At 44.5% G+C, this 27,178-nt stretch overlaps 2 protein-coding genes across 2 annotated transcripts in view; both read left to right on the forward strand.

The window, feature by feature from the left end:
- Positions 1 to 7,228, forward strand: part of LOC132394273 (uncharacterized) — a 63,077-nt gene extending 55,849 nt beyond the window's left edge. Inside the window, exons 2-3 of the mRNA XM_059970197.1 lie at positions 5,020 to 5,216; positions 6,534 to 7,228. Of these exons, the coding sequence (XP_059826180.1) occupies positions 5,026 to 5,216; positions 6,534 to 7,032 (690 nt within the window). The 5' untranslated portion in view covers positions 5,020 to 5,025 and the 3' untranslated portion in view covers positions 7,033 to 7,228. The remainder of the gene's footprint in view (positions 1 to 5,019; positions 5,217 to 6,533) is intronic.
- The window catches only part of LOC132394271 (contactin-associated protein-like 5), a 977,958-nt gene that overhangs the window by 11,160 nt on the left and 939,620 nt on the right, over positions 1 to 27,178 (forward strand). The gene's annotated exons all lie outside the window — the stretch shown is intronic.

Genomic DNA, 27,178 nt, shown 5'->3' on the forward strand with positions numbered 1-27,178 from the left:
CACACAGGAATTGATTCAAATCTTTCTTGAAGAAATGCAATATCACCACTGACTCCTGCAGATCTCTGACCTATAACTGCTCAAAGTAGAGAAGTAACTTAAATAATGTGGTCCATGCAGAAGTATATGTGAAGGATGAAACAGACCATTTCTCCTACTGGCCCATTCAGGCATCTCTTGCACCATTTGTGGCACAGTCGTCACCTCAGCCACCACAGAAAACAAAGCCGTACAATGGACACAAAAAAAGACTTAAAAACAACCAAACACCTCCCCAAAGCCAGTCTTTGAAAATGTTGAAAAAATACTCAGTGAATTTGAAATGAAACTCAAAGACGTCTTAATTTCCAAAACAGTGTTTTTACTTGATGTCTAGCCTCACAACATTCACTTTATCTTCAAATGAAGTGCAATGATTTGCAAACCTGAACGTTACCTTTTCTTCTCTTGTTATTAAGTAACTTTATTGCCAATTATGAATTCAACATGGTGACATGGTAGCATAATGTCATGACAACAAACTTTCTCTTAACGTCAGCAAAACAAAAGAGATGTTGACTTCAAGTAGGTGAGGGTATTGGTGATGGTAGTGCACATGCTCCTGTCTTCATGAACAGTACCAAGGTTGACAGCTTCAAGTTCCTAGTGTTGGCCAGAATGAAATGCAATCTGTAAATCAGTGAACAGTAGTGAAACAACGGTGGTGAAACAGACAAAGAACAAGGCTTTGTTCTTGCCATGAGATGACAAGAATGGAGGTGGCCATTTTGTGATACTGTTTTTACAGATGCCATTTTGTCAACTGTTTGGTGAATTGATTCTTGCTCTGGAATAATTTAATCAGAGCATTTGAACATGGACATAAGGAGTTTCTGCTAATGATCTGCTAATCCTGGGATTATTCTCAGATAAGTAAATGTTTATCATGTAAGATGGCAGGTTTACAGAAGGAACAGCCTGTGATCTAGTCTTCTCGGTCCAGTGTTAGAGTGGTTTGAACCAGTCTGAGTTGGACAGAACAAAAGAAATCACATAAAGTACAAAGCTGAAGGGAGAGTCAAAGTAATACTGCTTATAGCCCTGGGCTACATCCAATCAGAAGCTGACACAGGTTACTCAAATGACCATGAGCCAATGAAACTGAACCATTAGAGATGGATCCAATAAGGGAGAGAACAAGATTGAAGGATTTTGGAAGCACAAGCAGCAGTAACTCTCCAGTGACCAACCTTTGTGGATATTCAGGACCCCTGAACATAGGGAATGCCTGGCCAGCTTTTTCCTGGGTATTACCTTTTCTGTGTTGTGACTACTTATGGAGGGTCAAGAAAACTTGGTAGCTGTGCAGACAGGTTTTCAGTTGTGTAGATTCATGTGCTTGTGAGCTGAGCTAAGAAAGGTACTTGTTAGTAAATACAGCTTCTTTCTGTGTCTAACTGATCATTATTACTATTAGGTAACCCTTGTAACACTAGAAATAACATAACCAACTATGGTCCAACCATGTAGGTGACACACCAATGCCTCTGCTTCCTCAGGAGGTTGAAGATACTTTGCATGATCCTGTTGATAGTTATTAATTTTTGTCAATGCATTACGGCTTAGTATGGCAACTGCTCTGACCGTGACTGCAAGAAACTTCAGTGAGTTGTGGTCACAGCTTAGTACATCACAGAAACCAGCTTCCCCTCTGTAGGCTGTGTCTATACATCCCACTGCTTCAGTAAAGCAGCCAGCATATTTGAAGACCCCACCTACCCTGGACATTTTCTTTTCTCCTTCTTCCATTGGGCTGAAGATTACAAAGGCCTAAAAGCAGGTTTCTTCCAGGCCCAAGGACAGCATCTAAACTGGTATTAATAATTACTAAATGGTTCCTTAGTATGATAAGATAGACTCTTGCCTCACAGTCTACCTCATTATGATCTTTCATCTTATTGTTTACATGTATTCACTTTATCTGTAGCTGCTGCATTTTATTCTGCATTCAGACATTAATTTAACTTGTACTACCTTAATGCAGTGCATAATGAGTTGATATACATGAATAGTATTCCAAGACAATCAGAATCAGGTTTATTATCAGGGACATAAGTCGTGAAATTTGCAGCAGCAGTATAGTATAATACATAAAATATACTATAGAATAAGAAATATATATAATATGTAGTGTAGTGCGGAAAGAGAGCAAAATTAGTGAGGCATTGTATATTCATGGTTTCATTGTCCATTCAGAAATCTCATGGCGAAAGGGAAGAAGCTGTTCCTAAAACAAGATGGTTGCAATGTGAAGAGGGTGTGGGTGCTGGGATTGTTGATTATGGATGCTATCTTTTTGAGGCATTCCCTTTTAAAGATGTCCTTGATGATGGGAAGGCTTGCACTCATGATGGAGCTGCCTGGGTTTTCAACTTTCTGCAGCTATTACTGATCCTGTGCATTGGTATTTCCACACCAGATGGTGATGCAACCAGTCAGATTGATGCAACTAGTTTTGACAGATTTGATTTGTGCTTTGCATTCGAAACCACCTTAAGCTATATGTTTAACTTTGTTCAATTTCTGGCTGTGCAAACATTTTGCTTGTGTTCTTCAAGGATGCAACCAAAACAAAAAACAACCACAAGAGTGAACCATATCGGATCAATTGTGTGAATATGGCAAGTGCACATGCAGCCAGTCAATTGTGCAGGGAATCAACTGGGCCTCCTATGCAGGAGGCACTTTCTCTTGATGTGGGTGTTTTCGTCTCGGTGGGCCTGGTTTGTTGCCCCCACTCTGTAAGCCCCAGTGTATACCATTACAATTATGACTCAGTAAAAATATTCAATCATACTACTCCGTTGTCATTCTTGCTCCACGCATACATAACAAAGAGATGGCATGGCAGTGTGGTGAACTACGTGTGCCTGTCTGGACACGCCCCCTGCTGACTGCTCCTGTGGCTCCTCCCACAGACCCCTGTATAAAGGCGATCTGAGGCCTGACGCTCGGCCTCAGTCTCCAGGACGTAGTATGATGGTCACTCACTGCTGGTTCCTTCTTCCAGTGAATAAAAGCCGATATCTCGCCTTACGTCTCAGAGTGAGTTATTGATGGTGCATCAATTTTATTGACTGGAAGTTTTAAAACATGGAAACTGTTTTACGTCCGGAAAGGTTGGATTTGGACCCTCAAGCCCCTGAAGCAGCTCTTGCTTTTGAACTCTGGCTTGCAAGCTTCCAATCATACTTGGAGGAGGTTCGTGCGACTGACCCTGCCGTTATGCACAGAATTCTCCTCTAGAGGGTCACCCCAAAAGTTTACTCCATTATCCGGGACCTGCCGACCTATGATGGGGCACTGGACACCCTCAAAAGACAGTACCTGCAGCCGGTGAACACCGTCTACGCATTGTCTACATTGTTTAGCGACCCGGTGACAGCAGCCTGGCGAATCGAGCGCTGAGTTTCTCCGAGCACTACAGACACTCGTCCGAACTTCTGACTGCAAGACGCTCACGGCAGAACAGCACGCAGAGCTGCTAGTGCGAGACGCCTTTGTGACGGGACTGAGGTCAGTGTACATGCGCCAGCGGCTGCTGGAAAAAGCCGATCTGACCTTACGCTCGGCGATCGAGACGGCCAACGCTCTAGAAGCTGCTCTGCACAACGCTGACGCTGTCCAGCCGCGCGGTTCCCCGCCGGTTCCGTGGACACCTCAGACCCCACCACCGACGGCTCCCGGGAGCGAATTCACCAACGCCGCTGCCAGTCGCGATTCCACGAGCTCCCCGAACCTGACCACGGCTACGGCCTGTCAGAAGCCCGTGCTTTGTTCTTTCTGCGGACTCAAAACACCCCGACAACGCTGCCCAGCGTGAGGAGCGACCTGCTCCAGCTGCGGAAAGCGGGGCCATTTCGCCAAGGTCTGTAAGTCTAAACTGCGAGCGGAGTGCAGCGCTGCGGGTGAGACGTGGGGGCCACCATCTTGCATGCCCGGATGTGGGCAGCCAACTTTGTCAGCGTCAGCATGCCCCGCCCCCGACCCTCCGATGCTTACCGGGTACCCCGACGGCTCAACTCTGGCCACTGTAACCCTCGACCAAAGCGCCCCACACCAGCTTGCAAGGTCCATGATGGACATCCTGGTGGAGGGGCACAGGACTAGATGCCTGTTTGACACGGGCAGCACTGAGAGTTTTATTCACCCGGACACAGTGCAACGCTGCGGACTCGCAACACAGCCGGTCAGTCGGAGGATCAATTTGGCTTCTGGGTCGCATTCCGCAGACATCCAGGCGGGTTGTGTAGTGACATTGGTGGTGCAAGGCACAGAATATCGGAACTTTGCGCTACTGGTCATGCCTAAACTGTGCGCACCTGTGCTATTGGGGCTCGACTTCCAGAGCCACCTCGAAAGTGTGACTATGGTATATGACGGGCCCCTCCCACCACTCACTGTCCGGAATCCTCAGTTTTGTGGGACTTCATCACTACTGACCACACACACACACACGGGCCCACACGTCCCATCCAGCACCAGGCCGACAGCTGCACTACCGACACCCCTTGCAGTCTCTCCACCCTCAAGGTCCCTCCCCCACCGCTGTTCGCCAACCTGACCCCTGACTGTAACCCTGTGACAACTAAAAGCAGGAGGTACAGCGCGGGGGACAGGGCCTTCATTCAGTCAGAGGTGCAGCGGCTGCTCAGGGAGGGGATCATTGAGCCAAGCTCAAGCCCTTGGAGGGCCCAGGTAGTTGTTCGGACTGGGTAGAAATATAGGATGGTGGTGGACTATAGTCAAACCATCAATAGCTTCACGCAGCTTGACGCGTACCCCCTACCCCGCATCGCGGATATGGTCAATCAGATAGCTCAGTACAAGGTGTACTCAACAATAGATCTGAAATCCGCTTATTACCAGCTCCCCATCTGCCCAGAGGACCGTCCCTACACCACCTTCGAGGCGGGCAGCAGGCTCTATCACTTCCTGTGCGTCCCTTTCGGTGTCACGAATGGTGTCTCTGTCTTCCAGAGGGAAATGGACCGGATAGTGGACCAGTACCAGCTGCAGGCCACATTTCCCTATCTGGATAACATCACCATCTGTGGTCACGACTGGCCAGATCACGACGCCAACCTCCAACTATTTCTCCAAGTGGCCGCAGCTCTGAACCTTACTTATAACAGGGACAAGTGTGTGTTCGGAACCACCCGCCTTGCTATCCTTGGGTATGTCGTGGAAAACGGGGTCATTGGCCCTGATCCCGACCGTATGCGCCCCCTGTTAGAACTCCCTCTTCCCACCACTCTCAAAGCCCTCCGACGGTGCCTGGGTTTTTTTTCCTATTACGCCCAATGGGTCCCCCATTACGCAGACAAGGCCTGCCCCCTGGTCAAGTCTACAACATTTCCCCTCTCTGCTGAGGCCCGCGTGGCCTTCAGCTGCATTAAAGAGGACATTGCCAAAGCTACGATGCATGCGGTGGACGAGACCGTTCCCTTCCAAGTAGAGAGTGACGCCTCCGATTTCGCTCTGGCTGCTACCCTCAATCAGGAAGGCAGGCCAGTAGCATTCTTTTCTCGTACCCTTCAAGGCTCTGAAGTTCGGCACTCCGCGGTGCAGAAAGAAGCCCAGGCCATAGTGGAAGCTATTAGGCACTGGAGGCACTATCTTGCTGGCAAAAGGTTCACCTTGCTGACCGACCAGCGCTCGGTTGCGTTCCTGTTCAGCAACCAACAGCGGGGCAAAATCAAAAATGATAAGATTTTGCAGTGGAGAATAGAACTCTCCACCTACACCTATGATATCCTGTACCGGCCTGGCAGACTCAATGAGCCCCCTGATGCCCTATCCCGGGGAACATGTGCTAGCACACAGCTCGACCAGCTATATGCCCTTCATGCACAACTTTGCCATCCGGGGGTCACCCAATTTTACCATTTTGTGAAAGCTTGGAACCTGCCGTACTCCCTGGAGGACATCAGGATGATGACCAGGGACTGCCAAATTTGCGCTGAGTGCAAACCGCACTTCTACCGTCCTGACACGGCGCAACTTGTCAAGGCCACCCGCCCTTTTGAGCGACTGAGTGTTGACTTTAAGGGCCCCCTTCCCTCCACTGACCGCAATGTCTATTTTCTCAATGTTATCGACGAGTACTCACGGTTCCCCTTTGCCATTCCCTGCCCCGACACCACTGCCATGTCCGTCATAAAAGCCCTGCGCCAGCTCTTCCCTCTGTTCGGATATCCCTGCTATATCCACAGTGATAGAGGGTCCTCCTTTATAAGTGTCAAGCTGCGCCAGTACCTGCTAGCTAGGGGCATTGCTACTAGTCGGACCACGAGTTATAATCCCTGGGGTAATGGACAGGTGGAGCGGGAGAATGCCACGGTGTGGAAGGCCACACTTTTAGCCCTTAAGTCAAAAGGGTTGCTGTTCTCTCGATGGCAGGAGGTCCTCCCTGAGGCACTCCACTCTATCCGCTCTCTGTTATGTACGTCCACCAATGCCACCCCTCACGAACGTCTATTCTCTTTTCCCAGGAAGTCTATCACTGGGACCACCCTACCAGTTTGGCTGACGTCCCCGGGGCCAGTGCTGCTCCGGAAACATGTGAGGAGCAATAAATACTCCCCGCTGGTCGAGAGGGTTCACCTTCTGCATGCGAACCCCCAGTATGCTTACGTGGTCTTCCCTGATGGGCGGGAGGACACGGTCTCCATTCACGACCTGGCACCCGCAGGTGCAGCAGACCACTACCCTGAAGACTCTCCAGTAACTATGAACCCTGTACCCGAGGTGACACCGCGCTCACCAGGCCCTACACAGACTCCTCACGACACTTATATACCGGGCGTTTCGTACGCATATATACCAGGCGCCTCGCACATGCGTGAGGGATCACTGGTGCCTAGTGGGCTGGAACAAGCACAACCTCCGTCTCCTGTGCAATCATCAATGTCACCGGCATCTGTGCAATCACAGCCAGTGCTACGTAGATCGCAGCAACAGATTCGACCACCTGATAGACTTGACTTGTAAGAAACTTCGCCACATGGGGACTCTTTTAAACAAAGAGGGGGTGAATGTGGTGAACTACGTGTTCCTGTCTGGACACGCTCCCTGCTGACTGTTCCTGTGGCTCCTCCCACAGGCCCCTATATAAAGGTGATCTGAGGCCTGATGCTCGGCCTCAGTCTCCAGGACGTAGTATGATGGTCACTCACTCCTGGTTCCTTCTTCCAGTCAATAAAAGCCGATATCTCGCCTTACGTCTCAGAGTGAGTTATTGATGGTGCATCAGGTAGTGTAGCGGTAAGCGTAATGCAACATTAGCACCAGTGGCCTGGGTTCATTTGCACTGCTGTCTGTAAGGAGTCCTCATGAATGAATGGGTTTCCTTGGGATTACAAGGTTAATTGATCACATGAGTGTAATTGGGCAACCTGGATTCAATGACTCAAAAGACCCTGTTACCACAGTGCATTTCTAAATTAAAACAAAAATAAGAAAGGGACCTATGGATTTTCAGACGGCATTTAGTAAGGTACCCCAAAAAGGCTGGTAAATTAAATAAGAGCCCATGGTATTTGAAGAAGTGTGTTATCATGGAATTAAAATGATTATTGTATAGAAGACAGAGAGTTGGAATAAATAGATCATTTTCAACATGTTATAACAAGAGTATTCGGACTTTTCAGCAGGATACAGACCTATCTATATGTATAGTGAGTATTATAGAGTCATCGAATTATATGAGTTAGAGGCCCAATCATTGCACTGCACGATCAATCAGCCACATGCAATCTTGCAATTTTCTCGAAATTGATCCAATACTGTTCACTTTTCGTTGGTGTTTTGTTGCATCCTCAAAGGACATAAGCCAAATGTTGGCAGAGTCAGAGGACAGCATGGGAATAGGCCCATCAGCCTATCAGGTCCATGTCAGCCAAAATGCCCTATCCAAGCTGGAACCATTTGACCCATAACCTTCTTAACCTTTCCAATCCATGTGCTTGTCTAACTGCTTTTTAAAATTGGTTATTGTATCTGTCTCAACCATTTCTTCCAGTAGCTTGCTGCAATAAAAAACAAACTGTATAAAAAAAATGTTGCCCACCAAGTTTCTATTAAACCTTTACCTCTCACCCTATACTTATGTATGTTTTCTAGTCTTGATTCCTGAACTATTGGGGGGGGGGGGGGAAACTGAATACATTCACCCTAATAAATGATTTTATATACACCCCCCCCCCCCCATTTCTCAGTCTCTGATGCTCCAAGCTCTCTCTGTATCACAGTTCCTCAAGTCCTGGCAAATCCTTGTAACTGTTTTCAAGAGTGGGCAAAAGCTTGGTAGAAGGTGTTTACTGTGGGAAGAGGTGAGGTCATACATTTCAGCAGGAGGGTTCGGAGGGAGGCTATGGTCAAAATGAAAAGGTTTACAGATGTGAGAAATTTTGAGTGATCAGGGTGTTCCTGTTTATGAATACAGGCAGCACAACAGTGCAACAGTTAGTGTAATGCTATTGCAGTGCCAGTGACCCGGGTTCAATTCTGCTGCTGTCTGTAAAGACTACATACATTCTACCGATGACTGTAAACTCCAGGTGCTGCCAGTGACCCGGGTTCAATTCTGCTGCTGTCTGTAAGGACTACATACATTCTACCGATGACTGTAAACTCCGGGTGCTGCCAGTGACCCGGGTTCAATTCTGCTGCTGTCTGTAAGGACTACATACATTCTACCGATGACTGTAAACTCCGGGTGCTGCCAGTGACCCGGGTTCAATTCTGCTGCTGTCTGTAAAGACTACATACATTCTACCGATGACTGTAAACTCCAGGTGCTGCCAGTGACCCGGGTTCAATTCTGCTGCTGTCTGTAAAGACTACATACATTCTACCGATGACTGTAAACTCCGGGTGCTGCCAGTGACCCGGGTTCAATTCTGCTGCTGTCTGTAAAGACTACATACATTCTACCGATGACTGTAAACTCCGGGTGCTGCCAGTGACCCGGGTTCAATTCTGCTGCTGTCTGTAAAGACTACATACATTCTACCGATGACTGTAAACTCCAGGTGCTGCCAGTGACCCGGGTTCAATTCTGCTGCTGTCTGTAAGGACTACATACATTCTACCGATGACTGTAAACTCCGGGTGCTGCCAGTGACCCGGGTTCAATTCTGCTGCTGTCTGTAAAGACTACATACATTCTACCGATGACTGTAAACTCCAGGTGCTGCCAGTGACCCGGGTTCAATTCTGCTGCTGTCTGTAAGGACTACATACTCCTACATTCCAGAGATTTACAGGTTGGTAGTTTAATTGGTCACATTGATGTAATTCAGTGGCGTGGACTCAAGGAAGACTGTCAAAACTTGTAGAATTAGTCCATTCGACCCATCTAATCTGTTCTGCCATTTCATCATGGCTGATCCACTTTCCCTTTCAACCCAATTCTCCTGCCTTTGCCCTGTAACCTTTCACTCCCTGACTGATCAAGAATGTATCAACCTCTGCCTTAAGTAGACACTATGACCTGGACTCCGCAGCCACCTGCAGCAACAAATTTCACTGATTCACCCCCCTCCTCTGGCTAAAGAAATTCATCCACCTCTCTGTTCTAACTGGTGGTCCCTCTATTCTGAGGCTGTGCCCTCTGGTCGTAGGCTGCTCCTCTCCATGGAAACATCCTCTCCATATCCACTTTATCTAGGCCTTTCAACATTTGATAGGTTTAGATGAGATCCCTACTCAGTCTTCAAAATTTCAATAGGTACCGGCCCAGAGTCTGCACCCACATGCTACTCGTATGTTAACCCTTTCATTCCTGGAATAATTTTCGTGAATGTTTGGATCCTTGAAAATGCCAGCACATATCTTCTTACATAAGAGGCCCAAAACTGCTCACAATACTCCATGTGCAGTCTGACCAATCCTTTATAAAGCTTCTGCATTACATCTTTGCTCCTAAATTTTAGTCCTCTTGAAATTAATGCTACCATTACATTTCCCTTCCTTGCCCAATGACTCAAGCTGGAAGTTAACCTTTAGGGAATCCTGCATGAGGACTCCCAAGTTCCTTTGCATTCAGATTTTTGAATTTTTTTCTTGTTTAGAAAATAGTCTATGCTTCAATTCCTTCTACCAGTAAACATGACCATACACTTCCCAAAACTGGATTCCATCTGCCAGCTCTTTGTCCATTCTCCTAATCTGTCTAATTCTTCTGCAGCTTCTCTGCTTCCTCAACACTATTGAACACCACTAATCACTGGCAGTCAACTAGAAAGGGCTCCCTTTATTTCTACTCTTTGCCTCCTGCCAGTCAGCCAATCTTCTATCCACGCTTCCTGTGATAATACGGACCCTTATCTTGTTAAACAGCCTCAAGTACAGAACCTTGTGAAAGGCCTTCTGAAAATCACCAATTCTCCTTTGTCTATCCCACTTGTTATTTCCTCAAAGAATTTCAACAGATTTTTCAGTCAAGGTCTTCCTTTAAGGGAGCCATGCTGACTTTGGCCTATTTTTCTCATTTGCCTCCAAGTACCCTGAGACTTCATCCTTAACAATCCTAACATTTTCCCAATGACTGAACTCAGGCTAACAGGTCTCCTTTCCTTTCTCCTTCAAGAGTGGAGTGACATTTGTGATTTACCAGTTCTCCAGAACCTAGCCAGAATCTAATGATTCTTGAAAGATCATTACTAATACTTCCACATTCTCTTCAGCCTCCTCTTTCTGAACCCTCAGGTTCAGTGCAACTGGTCTAGATGACTTATCTACCTTCAGACCTTTCAGCTTCCTCAGCACTTACTCCTGTACAATAGCAACTGCAGTCACTTCTGCTCCCTGGCACTTTAGAACTTTCAACATACTGTTAGTGTGTTCCACAGCGAAGACTGATGCAAAATACTTATTCAGTTCATCCACAACTTCCTTGTCCTCCATTATTACCTCTTCAGCGTCATTTTCCAGCAGTCTGATATCTACTCTCATCTCTCTTTTATTCTTTATATATCTGAAGGAACTTTTGGTATCCTCTTTGATATTACTGGTTAGCTTACCTTCATATTTCAATTTTTCCCTCCTTGTGACATTTTAGTTGTCTTCTGTTGGTTTTTAGTAGCTTTCCAATCCTCTAACTTCCCACTAATTTTTGCTCTATTATATGCCCTCTCTTTTGTTTTCATGTTGCTTTTGATTTCCCTTGTCAGCCATAGTTGCATCATCTTGCCTTTAGAATACTTACATCAATGCTGCACCTTCCAACTTGCTCCCAGAAACTCCAGCCATCATCTCCTTACAATCAACTGTGGCAAGCTTCTGTCTCAAGGCTCTATAATTCTCTTTACTCCACCATAATAGATTTGTCTTTAGTTCTCCCTTGCAATTTTCAGGATGAGTTTTATTATTTTAGTCACTGCCTACTAAATGTTCCCTTACCTTAAGCACCCTATCAAATCAAGTTTATTACACAATACCCAATCCAGAATAACCATTCCCCTATGCTACTCTGCATAGTCATCTAAAAAAACCATCTCATAGGCATTCTACAAATTCTTTCTTTGGGGATCCAGCACCAACCTGATTTTCCTAATATACCTGCATATTGAAATCCCCCATGACTTCCATAAGATTGACCTTTTGACATGCCTTTTCTATCTCCCATTGTAATTTGTAAACCACATCTCTGCTACAGTTCAAAGGCTTGTATATAACTCCCATCAGGGTCTTTTTACCCTTGCAGTTTCTTAACTCAACACACAAGGATCCTGCATCTTCCAATCCTATGTCATTTCTTTCTCAGGATTGGATTTCATTTTTTACTAGCAGAGCCACTCCGTCTACCTGCCTGTGCTTTCGATACAATCTGTATTTCTGGATGCTAAGCCACACCTCAGTGATGCCCACAACAACTTACCTGCCATTCTCTAACTGTACTACATGGTCATCTGCCTTATTCCATATATTACGTGCATTCAAATATAATACTTTCTGAATTATAACTGTATCTTCTGCAACTGTATTCAACTTTGTCTACATGTTCAGTTGCAGTTCAGGAACTCCATAATTTTCAGCAGGAGATCAATTCATATTATTTTTGCATATGTTTGAGTAGATTCAAGTCTCCTTACAGATTTTAAGCTGAAGTTCTTGTGATGTACTAAGTCAATGCTGCCCCTGTAGAGTTCCCAGTTCTTGTCTAAGATGGTCAATACATCTCCCTGGTCCCCAAAATGGATGCAGTAATTTCAAACTCGAAGAGTTGAGCTGAGGAATTGCCAGCAGTCCCCTCCCAATATTTTCCCCTCAATTAACATCAATGTATCATACTGTGGAGTGAAAATACCTTTCAAAATGAAGTAATTATATCATAGGATTGCATCAGGACTAGGTTTTCATTCAGTGACAAAGAGGTCTATGGTAACTAGAGGAATAAAGACCAGGTTCTGCAACATTGGAGGGCTTGTGTATGTACCAGATACATACACACACACGCGTGCGCACACACACACAAAGATGGTTTGAGCACAGGATGAATAGCTAGGTCAATAAGAAAATGTTATTTAGACGTTGCTCTAGAGGGAATTTTTCATGCACAAACTAACTGCTGTATTTTCCACAATGGTAACTATAGTTCTAAAGTACTTCATGAACTGTAAGGTGCTTGGGGGAATTCCAAGAGAAATTGGAATGCACTATAGAAGTAGAAGCCTGTATCACCTTATCCAATCCTTCGAAAATCTGTTTAATAGTATAAGTTTACTGGTAAAATGCTAAGCAAAAGTCTTGTCATTGGTATTGGGAACTTCCATATGTGATCATTTCCAAGTACAAGCAATCATACACAGAAGGTGAGGCAAAAATTGTGATCATGCAAGTTGCTCTATTGAAGTAAATATAGTTGATCATGCATATCAATATCTTTGAGGGAAATAAGTATCACGTTATCTGTTGGAGAGTTAGCTTTATGTTTTTGCTGAGTCACCAACACTGGAATAATTACCTATTTTTCTTTTTATTATTGTCTGTGAATAGTGGCTTCAGTAGAAACAGATTTTGTTTTTAAAATTACCATATGCACCTTCTTTCAGCCAACACTTCAGTGATTCAGATTTTGCTTTGTGAGCTTTCTCCTGTCTCTGTTGTCACATATCAAACCATTAGCTCTCTGAAGAGGTGATACTAGGAGAATAGATGGGCAGAAGGTCATTGCATACATGGATTAGACTTACAGAATCCTTCATTTATTTCTTTTTGAATCTTAGAAGCCATATTTAGTAGGAGACATTCATCTCCCTTCTTCAAATTGATTTAAATCTCAGGTTCTAACTTGACGATCAGTGACTGAGTTTAGTACCTTAGTAACTTACTGAGGCTTTATAAGGTATTAGTCTGACCACACTTGGAGCATTATGAGCAGTTTTGGGCTCCTTATCTAAGAAAGAATGTGCTGGGACTAGAGAGGATCCAGAAGAGGTTCACAAGAATGACCCTGGAAATGAAAGGGTTAACTTGTGTTTGATTGCTCTAAGTCTGTACTCACTGGAGTTTAGACACTTAACATTAGAATACTAGAGGAATGAGGGGGGAATCTCATTGAAAACTATTGAATATTGTAATGCCCAGATAGAGTAGATGTGAAGAGAATTTTTTTTATAATAGGTGAGTCTAGGACCAGAGGGCACTGCTTCAGAATAAAAAGGTGTCCCTTTAGAGCAGAAATGCAGAGGAATTTCTTGAACCGGAGCATGGTGAATCTGTGGAATTTGTTGCCACAGATGTTGTGGAGCCCAAGTCGCTGGCAACATTTAAAGTGGAGGTTGATAGATTCTTGATTAGTGAGATTATCAAATGTTACAGGGCGAAGGCAGGAAAATGGGGTTGAGAGGGATAATAAATCAGCCATGAAGGTATGGCAGAGCAGACTGGATGGACCAAGTGGTTTAATTCTCCTCCCATGTTTTATGGTCTCATTTAAACTGTTTCATACTGTAGGAGCCATTTGAGTGAAGAAGAGGCTTGCATTTAATTTGCAAACACGAGGAAATCTGCAGATGCTGGAAATGCAAACAACAACACACACAAAATGCTGGTGGAACACATTTTGATGCTTTCATAACCTCATGACCTACAGAAATAATTGGCAGCCAGAATGTACTCATCAGCTGAATTGTCACCAATGCAAACACTATCTCTGGGGTTACTTGAGTTACTGTCAGCTTGAACCAGGCTGACCATTCTCCTCTGACCTCCTCTATTAACAAAGCTTTTTTGGCCCACAGAACTGCCACTCACTGGATTTTTAAAATGTTTTTCACACCATTCTCTATAAATTCTAGAGACTGTAGTCCGTGTGAAAATCCTAGGAGATCAGCAGTTTCTGGGCTACTCAAACCATCATGTATGGCACCAACAATCATTCCATAGTCCAAGTCATTAAGATCACATTTCTTCCCCATTCTGTTATTTGGCTTGTACTACAACTGAACTGGTTGACTATGTCTGCATGCTTTTGTGCATTGAATCGCTGTCCCACGATTTGCTTACTAGATATTTTCAGTAACAAGCAGCTGTACAGGTGTACCTAATAAAGTGACCACTGAGCATACATCTGGAATTAAAGGCTTGCCTCGATTAAAGTAAATATTGTCTTCTGTAAAGGATGTAAATTTGAAAAAGTTGCTAACCTATAAAAATTAACTTTAACATTATGTAATAATACGATTTCCCATCCTGTATGACTAATGTAGTAAACTAATTTTGATTATACTAAATGTTTAGGAATCAGATACATTTTGAACATTGTCAGGCATTCAACTTTATCCAATTTGTACACACATGACAGTTATAATTCTAAGATAACAATGTTCATTCAATTCTGGATAATATAATTAAGAATCTGTTCTTCAATAGATGTCATGTATATTGGAAAAAACATGTGGCATAATTTCCAAATAGACAGCATTTATTTCCAGGTTTTTTTTTTAACACTTCTAAGAGTGGGAAAAGATCAAGAAATAACAGCGAAAGGTTAATGCTATTTAAAGTGATGCAGCTTGCATAAAATACAATGCTGTTTCACGAAGAAGATAATAATTGGTCCCATTTTTATTGTGGCTGTGATATTTACAAGTGGTGTAGTCTTTTGGAACTTGATGGTTGCCATGGAGATTTTCATCATCTGGTGCATAATTGTCTCCATGATGTAAATAAAGAAGTTCAATGTTTGGATTTAAATTCAACTTGTGGATCTCTAATCCATGTCATAAATGTCAGATTATGAAAAAAACACCTAACTATTTTCTATCTTATATTTTGGTGACCTTTTTATTGTAGCATTAGTATTATGGCAAATCTTTCTTAACAATCCAACACAGAAAGAGATATGCAAATCCAAGGGCAATTGCTAAATATCAGCCAAGTCTTTGTGGTAAATGAGAACATTCTGAGCTGCCATTTCCTATTGATCTGGTATATTTATTACAAAGTAATTAGAATTTTTGTCCTTGTTTTCTAATCTCTACATCTATAAACAACTTTAACCATGTAACATTCCCCGAGATTCATGCTCTTCTAATTTGGGCCTCCTGGTCATCTGCAAATTTATTCATTCCACACAGGCAGCTGTGCTTTCATTTATCAAGCCCCGAAACAACTGAGTTCCCTCATTAAAGTTTTCCTCTCTCCCTTTAAGAAACAGCTTGAACCCATCGCTTTGACAATGCCTTTAATCAACTGCACTGAAACCCCACTATGACAGTTTTTCTGTCAATTCTGTTTGATAGTACATCCATTAAGTGCTTCAGAATGCTTTACTCCAAATCAAGTGCCACAGAGACGGAGGTTGTCAGTTTTTGAATAGAACATAGGAATAAAGGGGCTGGAAGTTCTATCATTTAGTGAAATTATTTCAATTGCTAGGTCATGAGTAGTGATTGTTTCCTCTTAGCAGATAATAGTAAAATGTGCCATGGTTCTCTCTCTATATTATGCACTGGAGATGGAGTGGGGTGCAGTGATGGGAGAGGAGATGTTCCCAGTTATGAAGAAACACTGGATTTGTTTTCATTGGAGCAGAGAAAGCTGAAGGAGAACCTGACTGAAGTATTCAAAATAATGAGAAACTTTATAAAACAGATAGCAGGCAACTTTTCCTCATAACAGAGGTGTCAACTAAATAAATTTATCATCAAAGTAATATGTTACTGTATACTAGATATTCATTTTCTTGCAGACATTTACAGGAAAATAAAGAAATAGAATTTATGAAAAATAATCTATACATAAATACTGGCAAACAACCAATGTGCAAAACAAAACAAATAAATAAATAATACTGAGAGCATGGGTTGTTGAGTGTTCGAAAGAGAGCCTGTAGGTGTGTGACAGTTCAGAGTTGAGCTGAGTAGGTTATCCACATTGGTTCAGGAGCCTGATGTTTGGACAGTGGAAAAAGAGGGCAAAATAGCTTAGAGTAAAGAACAGGTTAAGGGAAAATCTAAGTTTTTTTTCAGCTGAAGAGTGGTTGGAATCTGAACACACTGCCTGAGATGGTGATAGAAGTGATCACCCTCATCATTTAAAAAGTAGGGTATAGAAGGCTGGTTCCCCAAGGTGCCATAGCTGGAGGGGTTAGTGGGGTGAGTTCCCACACTACCTACTATATAATAGAGAAAATGGAAGAATTCACCCAACAGGACAGACAAACAACCAATGTGCAAAAGACAACTGTGCAAATATAAAAGAAAAAAAGACATTTCTCCCTCTACCTATTAAATATTCCCAAGAGCGTGCGTCTCAAATAGCCTCTGACAAGCAAGACAAGCTTGTGGCCTTCACGTGTGGCTTAGTTACTAACCCGGCAGAATTGTTTCTACTGACAGAAGAAAGGGCAAATGTAGATTACTGGCACCTTAAAACCAGTCGCTCTGGGCAGATGGGGCTTATCAGCCATAATCGGCAGCTCATTTAGAAAAAGAAAAGCTCTGATCTCAAACCTCCGCTCATGGAGAAGGCTTTAGGAGTAAACCACAAGGAAAAAATTCAGAGCTGGAGTCCCTAAGGACACCAGCTATGACATTGCGTTCAACTCTAACTGGCAACTTCTGCGACATCACTAATGCCACACTGTATCAGCCTCAGCTGTGATTTTTTGTTGCTACCCTTTAGCTTTGGGCTATCCAACCCTGGGAAAAGATTATGACTGTTGACCTTATCCATATCCCACATATTTTTATAAACTTTTATGATGTCATCCCCTATTCTCCCAAGCCTATGGATTCAGAACCAGAATCAGGCTTATTATAACCATATAACAATTACAGCACAGAAACAGGCCATCTCGGCCCTTCTAGTCCATACCAAATGCTTACTCTCACCTAGTCTCACCTACCTGCCACCTACCACGTATCAATGGCATGTGTTGTGAGTTCTGTTAACTTAGCAGCAGCAGTACAATGCACTTCATGACATAGAAAGACAAATAAATAAATAAGCAAACCCATTATAGTCAGTATATATATTAAATAGATTAAAAACAGCACACAAAAAGAAATAATATAAGAAAGTGAGGTAGTGTGTTAGGGAATTTTCTTCTGCATACAAGTCTCAGACCCAGGTATTCTTTAGGAGATGTGATATGGAAAGCCATCCCTCCAGAGTGCAACAACTCTGTTTACAATCAGTGCACACTTTGTCGTTACGGTTGATTCTAATGGGTATAAAATGGTGTCTTGTGTTTACAGCAGTAGACTAAAGGGCAGCACCATGATTCTCCGATCTATGCATTCAGTAATGCAGATGTGCAATTCTATAGTCTTGCAAAGGTACATGCCCTTCCCAGTTGGCTAAAATCCTCTACAGCCCCCTCCTTTTTGATCATTCTGATGAATTCTCGGACTCAGAAAGGGGGTTGAATGAAGGCGGGAAGGGATGCATGGCCAGACAGGCTTCCTCATCATACTCCGTATCACAGGTCTATAATCCTTGTCTCGTTCCTATCAAATGGGATAGATATTAAGGAGATACCTGTGTCCGAATGGGTGAGTACGAAAATTAAGAAGTTCCTACAAATACCTACATGTCATATGCATGAAAGTATTATGTCGCAGGGTGCTACGTTCTCCTGTCCCCCCGCCCCCCACAATCCTCCCTTCACTCCTGTTAGTATTAGCAGGAGAGTCCTCATTCTTGTTAGAAGTCAATGGCTATATTTGGTTTGCACTGGGTACCATGGATCCAATTGGCCTTCCCTTCGAGTTTGACCACCACAGTTTGAGTAACGAGGAGTATCTGATACGGTCCTCTCCGGCTGGGAGAGAGAGAATCCTTTTATAACATTTTTACATATACTGTGTCACCAGGCATAAATGGATGGGTGTTTCCCTCTCCCCGCAGAAGTAGTGCTTGTTACCAGTTTATTCAAATGGTCTCCCCTAATGCCTTCGCTGCTTAAATTGTCTTTTCACCTGTCCAAATTAGAGGGGTGTTACCTCTTCACAGTGGGGGATGGGATCTGGCAGGCATGGGGCATCCCATTGGCACCTTGAATGGGTCCATTTGGTCATTCAGTTGGCCTGATTTTGTCAGGTGTACAGGACAATAGGCAGCACCTGAGGTCATTTTAATCCAGTTTCTTGACACGTTTTAGCCAGAGTATATTTTGGTATCCTGTCTTAGTGTCCCGTTCACTCATTCCACCAGCCTAGGTTGACTGAGGTTGATACAGGAGGTAGTAATTCCAGCTGAAACTCAGAGCCTGACTCAATTCCTTAATCAGCTTCACAGTAAAGCAGATTCCCCTGTCACCATTGATTTGATAAGGGGCCCCAAAGTGAGGAATGACGTCCTTCATTAGGGTTTTGACCACAATTCTGGTATCATCTTTCTGCGTTGGAAAGGCTTCCACCCACTTAGGAAACATATCAATTATTACTAATGAATATTTGAACCCCTCACTAGCTGGCATCTACACGAAGTCAACCCTTAGGCTGGTGAAATGAGCCTCTGTTGGAGGCAGATGGTCAAACGTAGCAGATGATTTCCCTCTATTATGCGTTTAGCAAGTTTCATAACCTTGTACAGTGTGCTCGGACACTGCTGTTAGACCTGGTGCAGACCATTGTTTAGATACCTGATGTATAATACCTCCTTCTCCTACATTTCCCCTTCCGTGACTCATGTGGATAAAGGCACGTAGGACATTCTGGGGCAAACCGGCCACCCATCAGGCTGGCGACACACACTTTTGGAGTCGGGAACACATTTTGTCTTGTCCCATTTAAGTTTTTCCTGCGATGGGGCAGATATTTGGGCTGCTACTAGGTTCTGTAGAGTGGTCCCTGTGGAAGGTGTGATTCTACACACATCTTGGTGTAGAATCAAGATTCTACACCCCTGATGGTGCACGTCTCCCGCAGTAGCCTGCTTGGCTGCTGTATCCGCTGCTGCGTTGCCCTGTGTTATGGGATCTGTGGAACCAGCATTTGTGTCACGCTTGATTATTACTGAACTATTTCTGTAGCAGGTTAGCATCAAACTGCATGTTGTATAGGTTTCCTAGATGAGTTAATAAATCTCCTATTTTTTCACAGGGTCCCAAAGTTGTATACCACCCCAAAGGCATAATGAGAGTTACTATAGATATTGGCTGTCTTCCCGGCTGACAAAATACTGACCCAAGTTAACGTGCATAGGTGATCTGCATGAGCGGATGTGCCTAGGGGAAGGGCTGCTACCTCTAGTGTCTCGAAGGGTGGACAATCACATGACCTGCCAGGATCATATCCTTCAAGAGGAGATGTCCATAAAGCGAATAAGATCGGGATTGTCCAGGGTTGGGTAGCTGACCGATCAGGCTGTGGCGAGGCGAGGTAACACTCTCAGCTACTTTTAGACAATTATGGGGTTCAGGAGGACCAGGGAGAAGCATTAAGTTGTAGGTTCTAGGGCTAGTGCTCTTTGAAAAGAGAGGTTAGGTTTACTCAGCAACATCATAGCCCGTTTGACAAGCCATGGTGAAGGCTTTTTCCATTTCCTCCATCCACTGGATGGTTTCAGGTGCAGTTCACATAGTAGATCCTGTATTCAGGGATGCAGAGCCTGCAGTAGTTTGTCATGCCTTGAAAGGTCAACATCTGCTTCTTGGTGGAAGGCTTAGGAGCCCAGATGGTAGCAGAAGTATGATCAGGGCATAATCTTCACATCCCCTCCTGCATTATATACCCCAAGTAGGTGACAATCATTTGGTAGTACTGTAATTTAGACAGAGAGGCTCGATAACCCTTAGCTGCCAGGTGGTTCTAACATGTTGTAGAGTTCTGGTGGCAAGAGTTTGAGCCACTCGGTGGCTGTCGGCAGGTCCTGACCATTGGGGTTGTGGCGGGGGATGATGAGAAGAAAATGTCCCTTCAGCTCGCGTGGGGGTAATCATAACAATGCCCGTTTTGGTATTCAGGAAATGTACCCCAGATTCCTGGCGTAGGGGCTGGTCAACCAGTACTCTCTTCACCATGCCCTACAGCCAAGTCCTACAGCGTGAAAAGAGTTTTCAGAGCTAAAGATACGGGGGCGTCTGTGTCTCGAGGAATGACTGTGTCTGGTCATGGAAAGGGCTAGGGTCTAAATGAACTTTGACAGCCGGTCCCTCAGGGCCAAAAACTATGGCACCATGAAAGGAAGTGGACCCTAATGCATCCTCTTATTCATAAGAAGGGTCCTGACGAAGGGTCTCGGCCTGAAACGTCGACAGCGCTTCTCCCTATGGATGCTGCCTAGCCTGCTGTGTTCCACCAGCATTTTGAGTGTGTTGTTGTTTGAATTTCCAGCATCTGCAGATTTCCTCGTGTTTGTTCTTATTTGTAAGTCTTTTTCCAATAATCTGCATTGGGATCGGGTCTCAGAAAGCGGCAGTACAGTGCAATGCAGTTGCCAACTTGCAGGTATTTACAAAATGTCCCAAGAATTTGTAGAATGTCTAAGGTAGTGGCCACCAACCTTTTAAAGCACAAGATCCCCAACCTCAGCCTTAGTTCAAGGCAAGATTGACCCCAGAGCAATTAGTTACACGCATGCGCACCAGGGCAGAAAAGACCAGAAGTAAAACCCCACAACCCGGAAGTAGAAATAATATATGAACACACCAACACACCAGGGGTACCCCCCCCCCTTTTTATGCACTGCGGACCGGTTTAATATTGATAATATTCTTACGGACCGACCGACGGGGGGGGGGGGGGAATGTTAAACACGACGGTAATACAGCGGTACTCAAAGTAGGTTCCTTATGTCCAGTCTATTCCAAAATTTAGTCTTTCGCGGCTCTTGGCACTTAGCTTCTGTCCCGCGCTGCTCACAAAACTCAACGTGTTTGTCTTTAAGTGCAGGGCACTTAGACAGGGCACCAAAGCAGTTTTAAGGGCTTCATTGCCTCCGACAGCCTCCTGCCCGCCGGCCGCCAAACGCTTGGCCAGGTGCGGTTGGTCGTGGGTCGGGTGAGAGGACAAGCTCAGGGCTGGAGGTCCCTGTACCGGAGGCAGTGGTTCGCAATCCGAAGACAGCGACCGAGCAAGAAAAGTGTGATAGGGAGCCCCCCCCCCCCATAGGATCTATCAGCCGACAAATGTTTGTTTCAGTAGATCGCAGCGCGGTAGCTGCTCTGCTACTTACGAAACGCTGAGCCCAAATGTTTTAGCACCGGGTTCGCCACGAACATTCGATGCATGAAACAGGTTCAGAGGCAGCGCTCCAGAACAGTAGCAACGGCACTTCCCGCCGGCCACCGAGGCCAACCAGTGATCCCCGGTGCGAGGGTATCACTGTGTATAGGCAACTGATGAGCTTGTGCGGGTTCAAGTTCAACAGAGGGCTGACTCACATTGTTTCCTCCCGGTCCGGTGGTTGGGGACCACTGAATTACACAGTGTAGTGTAGTGCTACATGCATGCGCACTGGGCAGAAAGAACGGAACTAAAACCCTGCAACCCAGGAACAATCTCTCTACAGTATTTGTGTATTTATTTTTCACTTTTTTTCGGGATCTACTGGGATAGTCTCAAAGATCGACCAGTCGATCATGATTGATGGGTTGGTGACCACTATTCTAAGGGATGGCTTTTTAGAACAGCTTGTTGTTGAGCCCACTAGGGGATTGGCTGTGTTGGATTGGGTGCTATACAATGATCCAGAGGTGATAAGAGATCTTAGGGTTAAGGAACCCTTAGGGAGCAGTGATCACAATATGATTTTTTAAAATAATTTTTATATAACAATTACAGCACGGAAACAGGCCATCTCGGCACTTCTAGCCCGTGTGGAACGCTTACTCTCACCTAGTCCTGCCGATCTGCACTCATAACCCTCCATTCCTTTCCTGTCCATATACCTATCTAATTTTCTTTTTTGAGTTTACTTTGAAATTTGAGAAGGAGAAACTAAATTCCAATGTGTAGGTATTTCAATGGAATAAAATAAATTACAATGGTATGAGAGGGGAACTGGCCAAGGTTGACTGGAAAGGGTCACTAGCAGGAAGGACAACAGAGCAGCAATGGCTGGAGTTTCTGTGAAAAATGAGGGAAGTGCAAGACAGATATATTCCAAATAAAAATAAATTTTCGAATGGAAGGACACCACCATGGCTGACAAGTGTAGTCAGAGCCAAAGAAAAATCAAAAGCGTGGGCATACAAGGAAGCCAACGCTATTTGGAAGATAGAGAATTGGGAAGCTTTTAAAAATTTGCAGAAGGAAACTAAGAAGGTCATTTGGAAGTAAAAGATGGATTATGAAAGGAAACTGGTGACTAATATCAAAGAAGATACTAAAAACTTTTAGGTACATAAAGGGAAAATCGAGAGTTGAGGGTAGATATAGGACCAATAGAAAATGTCACTGGAGATATTGTAATAAGAGATGCATAGCTGGCAGAGGAACTGAATGAGTATTTTTCATCAGTCTTCACAGTGGAAGACATCTGCGGTATACCAGACATTCAGGAGTGTCAGGAAAGTGAAGTACGTGCAATGAAAATTACAACTGAGAAGGTGCTCAGGAAGCTTATTGAGGGAGAATAAATCTTCTAGACCTGATGGAATGCACCCTCGGATTCTGAAGGAAGTAGCTGGAGAGAATTGAGAGGCATTAACAATGGCCTTTCAAGAATCGATAGATTCTGACATTGTACCAGATGACTGGAAAATTGGAAATGTTACTCCACTATTTCAGAAGGGTGGGAAGCAGCGGAAAGGACAGTATAGACCTGTTAGCCTGACATCAGTGGTTGGGAAGTTGTTGGAATCGATTGTTAGGGATGAGATTATGGAATACCTGGAGTTGCATGACAAAATAGGCCAAAACCAGCATGGTTTCCTGAAAGGAAAATCCTGCCGGACTAACCTACTGCAATGTTTTGAGTAAATTACAAGCAGGGTACACAAAGGAGATGCGGTACATGTGCTCTACTTGGATTTTCAAAAGGCCTTTGACAAGGTGCCGCACATGAGGCTGCTTAGCAAGATAAGAGCCCATGGAATTACAGGGGAGTTGCTAGCGTGGGTGGAGCATTGGCTGATCAGGAGAAAATAAAGAGTGGGAATAAAGGAATCCTATTCAGGCTGGCTGCCAGTTACCAGTGGAGTTCCACAAGAGTTGGTGTTGGGACTGCTGTTTTTACAATGTATGTCAATGAATTGAACTATGGGATTAATGGATTTGTGGCTAAATTTGCTGATAATAGACAATAGACAATAGGTGCAGAAGTAGACCATTCGGCCCCTCGAATCTGCACCGCCATTCTGAGATCATGGCTGATCATTCACTATCAATACCCAGTCCCTGCCTTGTCCCCATATCCCTTGATTCCCCTATCCATCAGATATCTACCTAGCTCCTTCTTGAAAGCATCCAGAGAATTGGCCTCCACCGTCTTCCGAGGCAGTGCATTCCACACCTCCACAACTCTCTGGGAGAAGAAGCTCTTCCTCAACTCTTATTCTCAATCCATGCCCTCTGGTACTGGACTCTCCCAACATCTGGAACATATTTCCTGCCTCAATCCTATCAAATCCTTTAATTATCTTAAACGTTTCAATCAGATCCCCTCTCAATCTCCTCAATTCCAGTGTGTACAAGCCCAATCTCTCCAATCTCTCTGCGTAAGACAGCCCTGCCATCCCAGGAATCAACCTAGTGAATCTACGCTGCACTTCCTCAACTGCCAGAATGTCCTTCCTTAGACCTGGAGACCAAAACTGTACACAATATTCAAGGTGTGGTTTCACCAGGGCCCTGTACAAATGCAAAAGGACATCCTTGCTCTTGTATTCAATTCCCCTTGTAACAAAGGCCAACATTCCATTTGCCCTCTTCACTGCCTGTTGCAATTGCTCATTCACCTTCATTGACTGATGAACTAGGACTCCTAGGTCTCTTTGCATTTCTCCCTTACCTAACTCTACACCGTTCAGACAATACTCTGCCCTCTTGTTCCTGCTTACAAAGTGGACAACTTCACATTTATTCACATTGAATGACATCTGCCAAGTGTCTGCCCACTCACCCAGCCTATCCAAGTCTCCCTGTATTCTCCTAACGTCCTCTTCGCATGTCACACTGCCACCCAGTTTAGTATCATCAGCAAACTTGTTGATACAGTTTTCAATGCCCTCATCTAAATCATTGACATAAATCGTAAAGAGCTGTGGTCCCAATACAGAGCCCTGTGGTACCCCACTAGTCACCTCCAGCCAGTCTGAGAAACACCCATTCACTGCTACCCTTTGCTTTCTATCTGCCAACCAGTTTTCTATCCATGTTGAAACCCTGCCCCCAATGCCATGAGCTCTGATTTTACTCACCAATCTCCTATGTGGCACCTTATCGAATGCCTTCTGAAAATCTAGGTACACAACATCCACTGGCTTACCCTCGTCTAACATCCTTGTTACACCCTCAAAAAACTCCAACAGATTAGTCAAGCATGATTTGCCCTTGGTAAATCCATGCTGGCTCGGCCTAATCCTATTTCTGCCATCTAGATGTGCCACTATTTCGTCCTTAATAATGGACTCAAGCATCTTCCCCACGACTGACGTTAGGCTAACAGGGCGATAGTTCTCTGTTTTCTCCTTCCCTCCCTTCTTGAAAAGTGGGATAACATTAGCCACTCTCCAATCTTCAGGAACTGATCCTGAATCTAAGGAACATTGGAAAATGATTACCAATGCATCCGCAATTTCCTGAGCCACCTCTTTTAGAACCCTCGGATGCAGACCATCTGGACCCGGGTATTTATTAGCCTTCAGTCCTACAAGTCTACTCATCACAGTTTCTTTCCTAATGTCAATCTGTCTCAATTCCTCTGATATCTTATGACCCTGGCCCATCCATACATCTGGGAGATTGCTTGTGTCCTCCCTGGTGAAGACAGGTCTAAAGTACGCATTAAATTCTGTTGCCATTTCCCTGTTTCCCATAACAATTTCTCCCATGTTACAAAGATAGGTGGAGGAGCGGATAGTGTTCAGGAAACAGTGAGTCTGCAGAGAGACTTAGAAAGGTTAGGGGAATGGGCAAAGAAGTGGCAAATGAAATACAATGTTGGAAAGTGTATAGTCATGCACTTTTGTAGAAGAAATAAATGGGCAGACTATCGCTTAGAATTCAAAATGCAGAGATGCAAAGTGACTTGGGAGTCCTTGTGCAGGATATCCTAAAAGTTAACCTCCAGATTGAGTCAGTGGAGAAGAAGGCGAATGCAATGTTGGCATTCATCTCTCTAGAGGTATAGAATATATGAGCAGGGATGTGATTTTGAGGCTCTATAAGGCACTTGTGAGACCACACTTGGAGTATTGTGGGCAGTTTCGTGCTCCTTATTTTAGAAAGGATACACTGACATTGGAGAGGGTTCTGAGAACAAACACGAGAATGATTCCAGGAATGAAAGGGTTACTATATGAGGAATGTTTGGCAGCTCTTGGGCTGTATTCCCTGGCGATCAGGAGAATGGGGGGGGGGGGGGGGGCGGTTCATAGAAACATTCCAAATGTTAAAAGGCCTGAACAGATTAGATATGGCAAAGTTATTTCCCATGGTAGGACAAGAGGGCACGATTTCAGGATTGGAGGACGTCCATTTAAGAACAGAGATGCGGAGAAATTACTTCAGTCAGAGGGTGGTAAATCTGTGGAATCTGTTGCCACAAGCGACTGTGGGGGCCAAGTCATTGAGTGAATTTAAGGCAGAGATAGATAGGTTCTTGATTAGCCAGGGCATCAAAGGGTATGGGGATAAGGCAGGAAGTGGCGATGACTGGAAGAATTGGATCAGCCCGTGATTGAATGGTGGAGAGACGCAATGGGCTGAACGGCCTACTTCTGCTCCTATATCTTCTGGTCTAATCCCCGACCCCCACCTCTGTTATTATACCCTGCCACAGCCAATTTTTCCATATCCAAGGCATATAAAGCTGCTGTGTATCTGTGGTCCTGTTTTTAGGAGCATCGTAGAGCAAAGCTCGGGCAGATTTTCATTTGGCAACTCGAGGTACAAATCATCATTTCCATAGAGGCTGCCTGGCCTGCAGTGTTCCTTCAGCATTTTGTGTGTGTTGCTTGGATTTCCAGTATCTGCAGAGTTTCTCATTTCCTCTACCCCTCTGCCTCATACTCTAATTTATACGGGCTGGGATAATGTATCCATCACGGGGACTCCATCTTTCCCCACAGTTTGAATAGTCTTTGTACTCTCAGGCAGTGCCACAGAGGGGCTTCCACATGATACAGTGGGCTGGATTCGATCAGGCCATCTCCACTTCCAGAAGTGGATCCTCCTGAGGTCTCTGAGCTTGTATCATCTCCCCTCGTGGCCTCCCTATTGGGGCCCCGAAAAGGTTACACAGAGTGAAAGCTGCCGGTTCCCCAGAATTTTCGTGGGACATCCTTTCTCCCTGCCCCCTCCTATCCTGATCCTCCATGCCACCTGACCCAGTGCCCCTTTCATGCACATTTCCTATGTAATGCCTTGGTAAAGGTTTCACTGCTAACATTGTAAGGTATATCATGTAATGGTCTTTCTGTAGAAGCAGTGTTTGTGTTATTGTCAGAGATAACAAGTGCTTAGGAATGTGGGCCATCCAATCAGGAGAGAAGGCTGGAGAACTGTTTCTTTTATCA

The sequence above is a fragment of the Hypanus sabinus genome, chromosome 5 (assembly GCF_030144855.1).
Source record: "Hypanus sabinus isolate sHypSab1 chromosome 5, sHypSab1.hap1, whole genome shotgun sequence".
Classification (NCBI taxonomy): domain Eukaryota; kingdom Metazoa; phylum Chordata; class Chondrichthyes; order Myliobatiformes; family Dasyatidae; genus Hypanus; species Hypanus sabinus.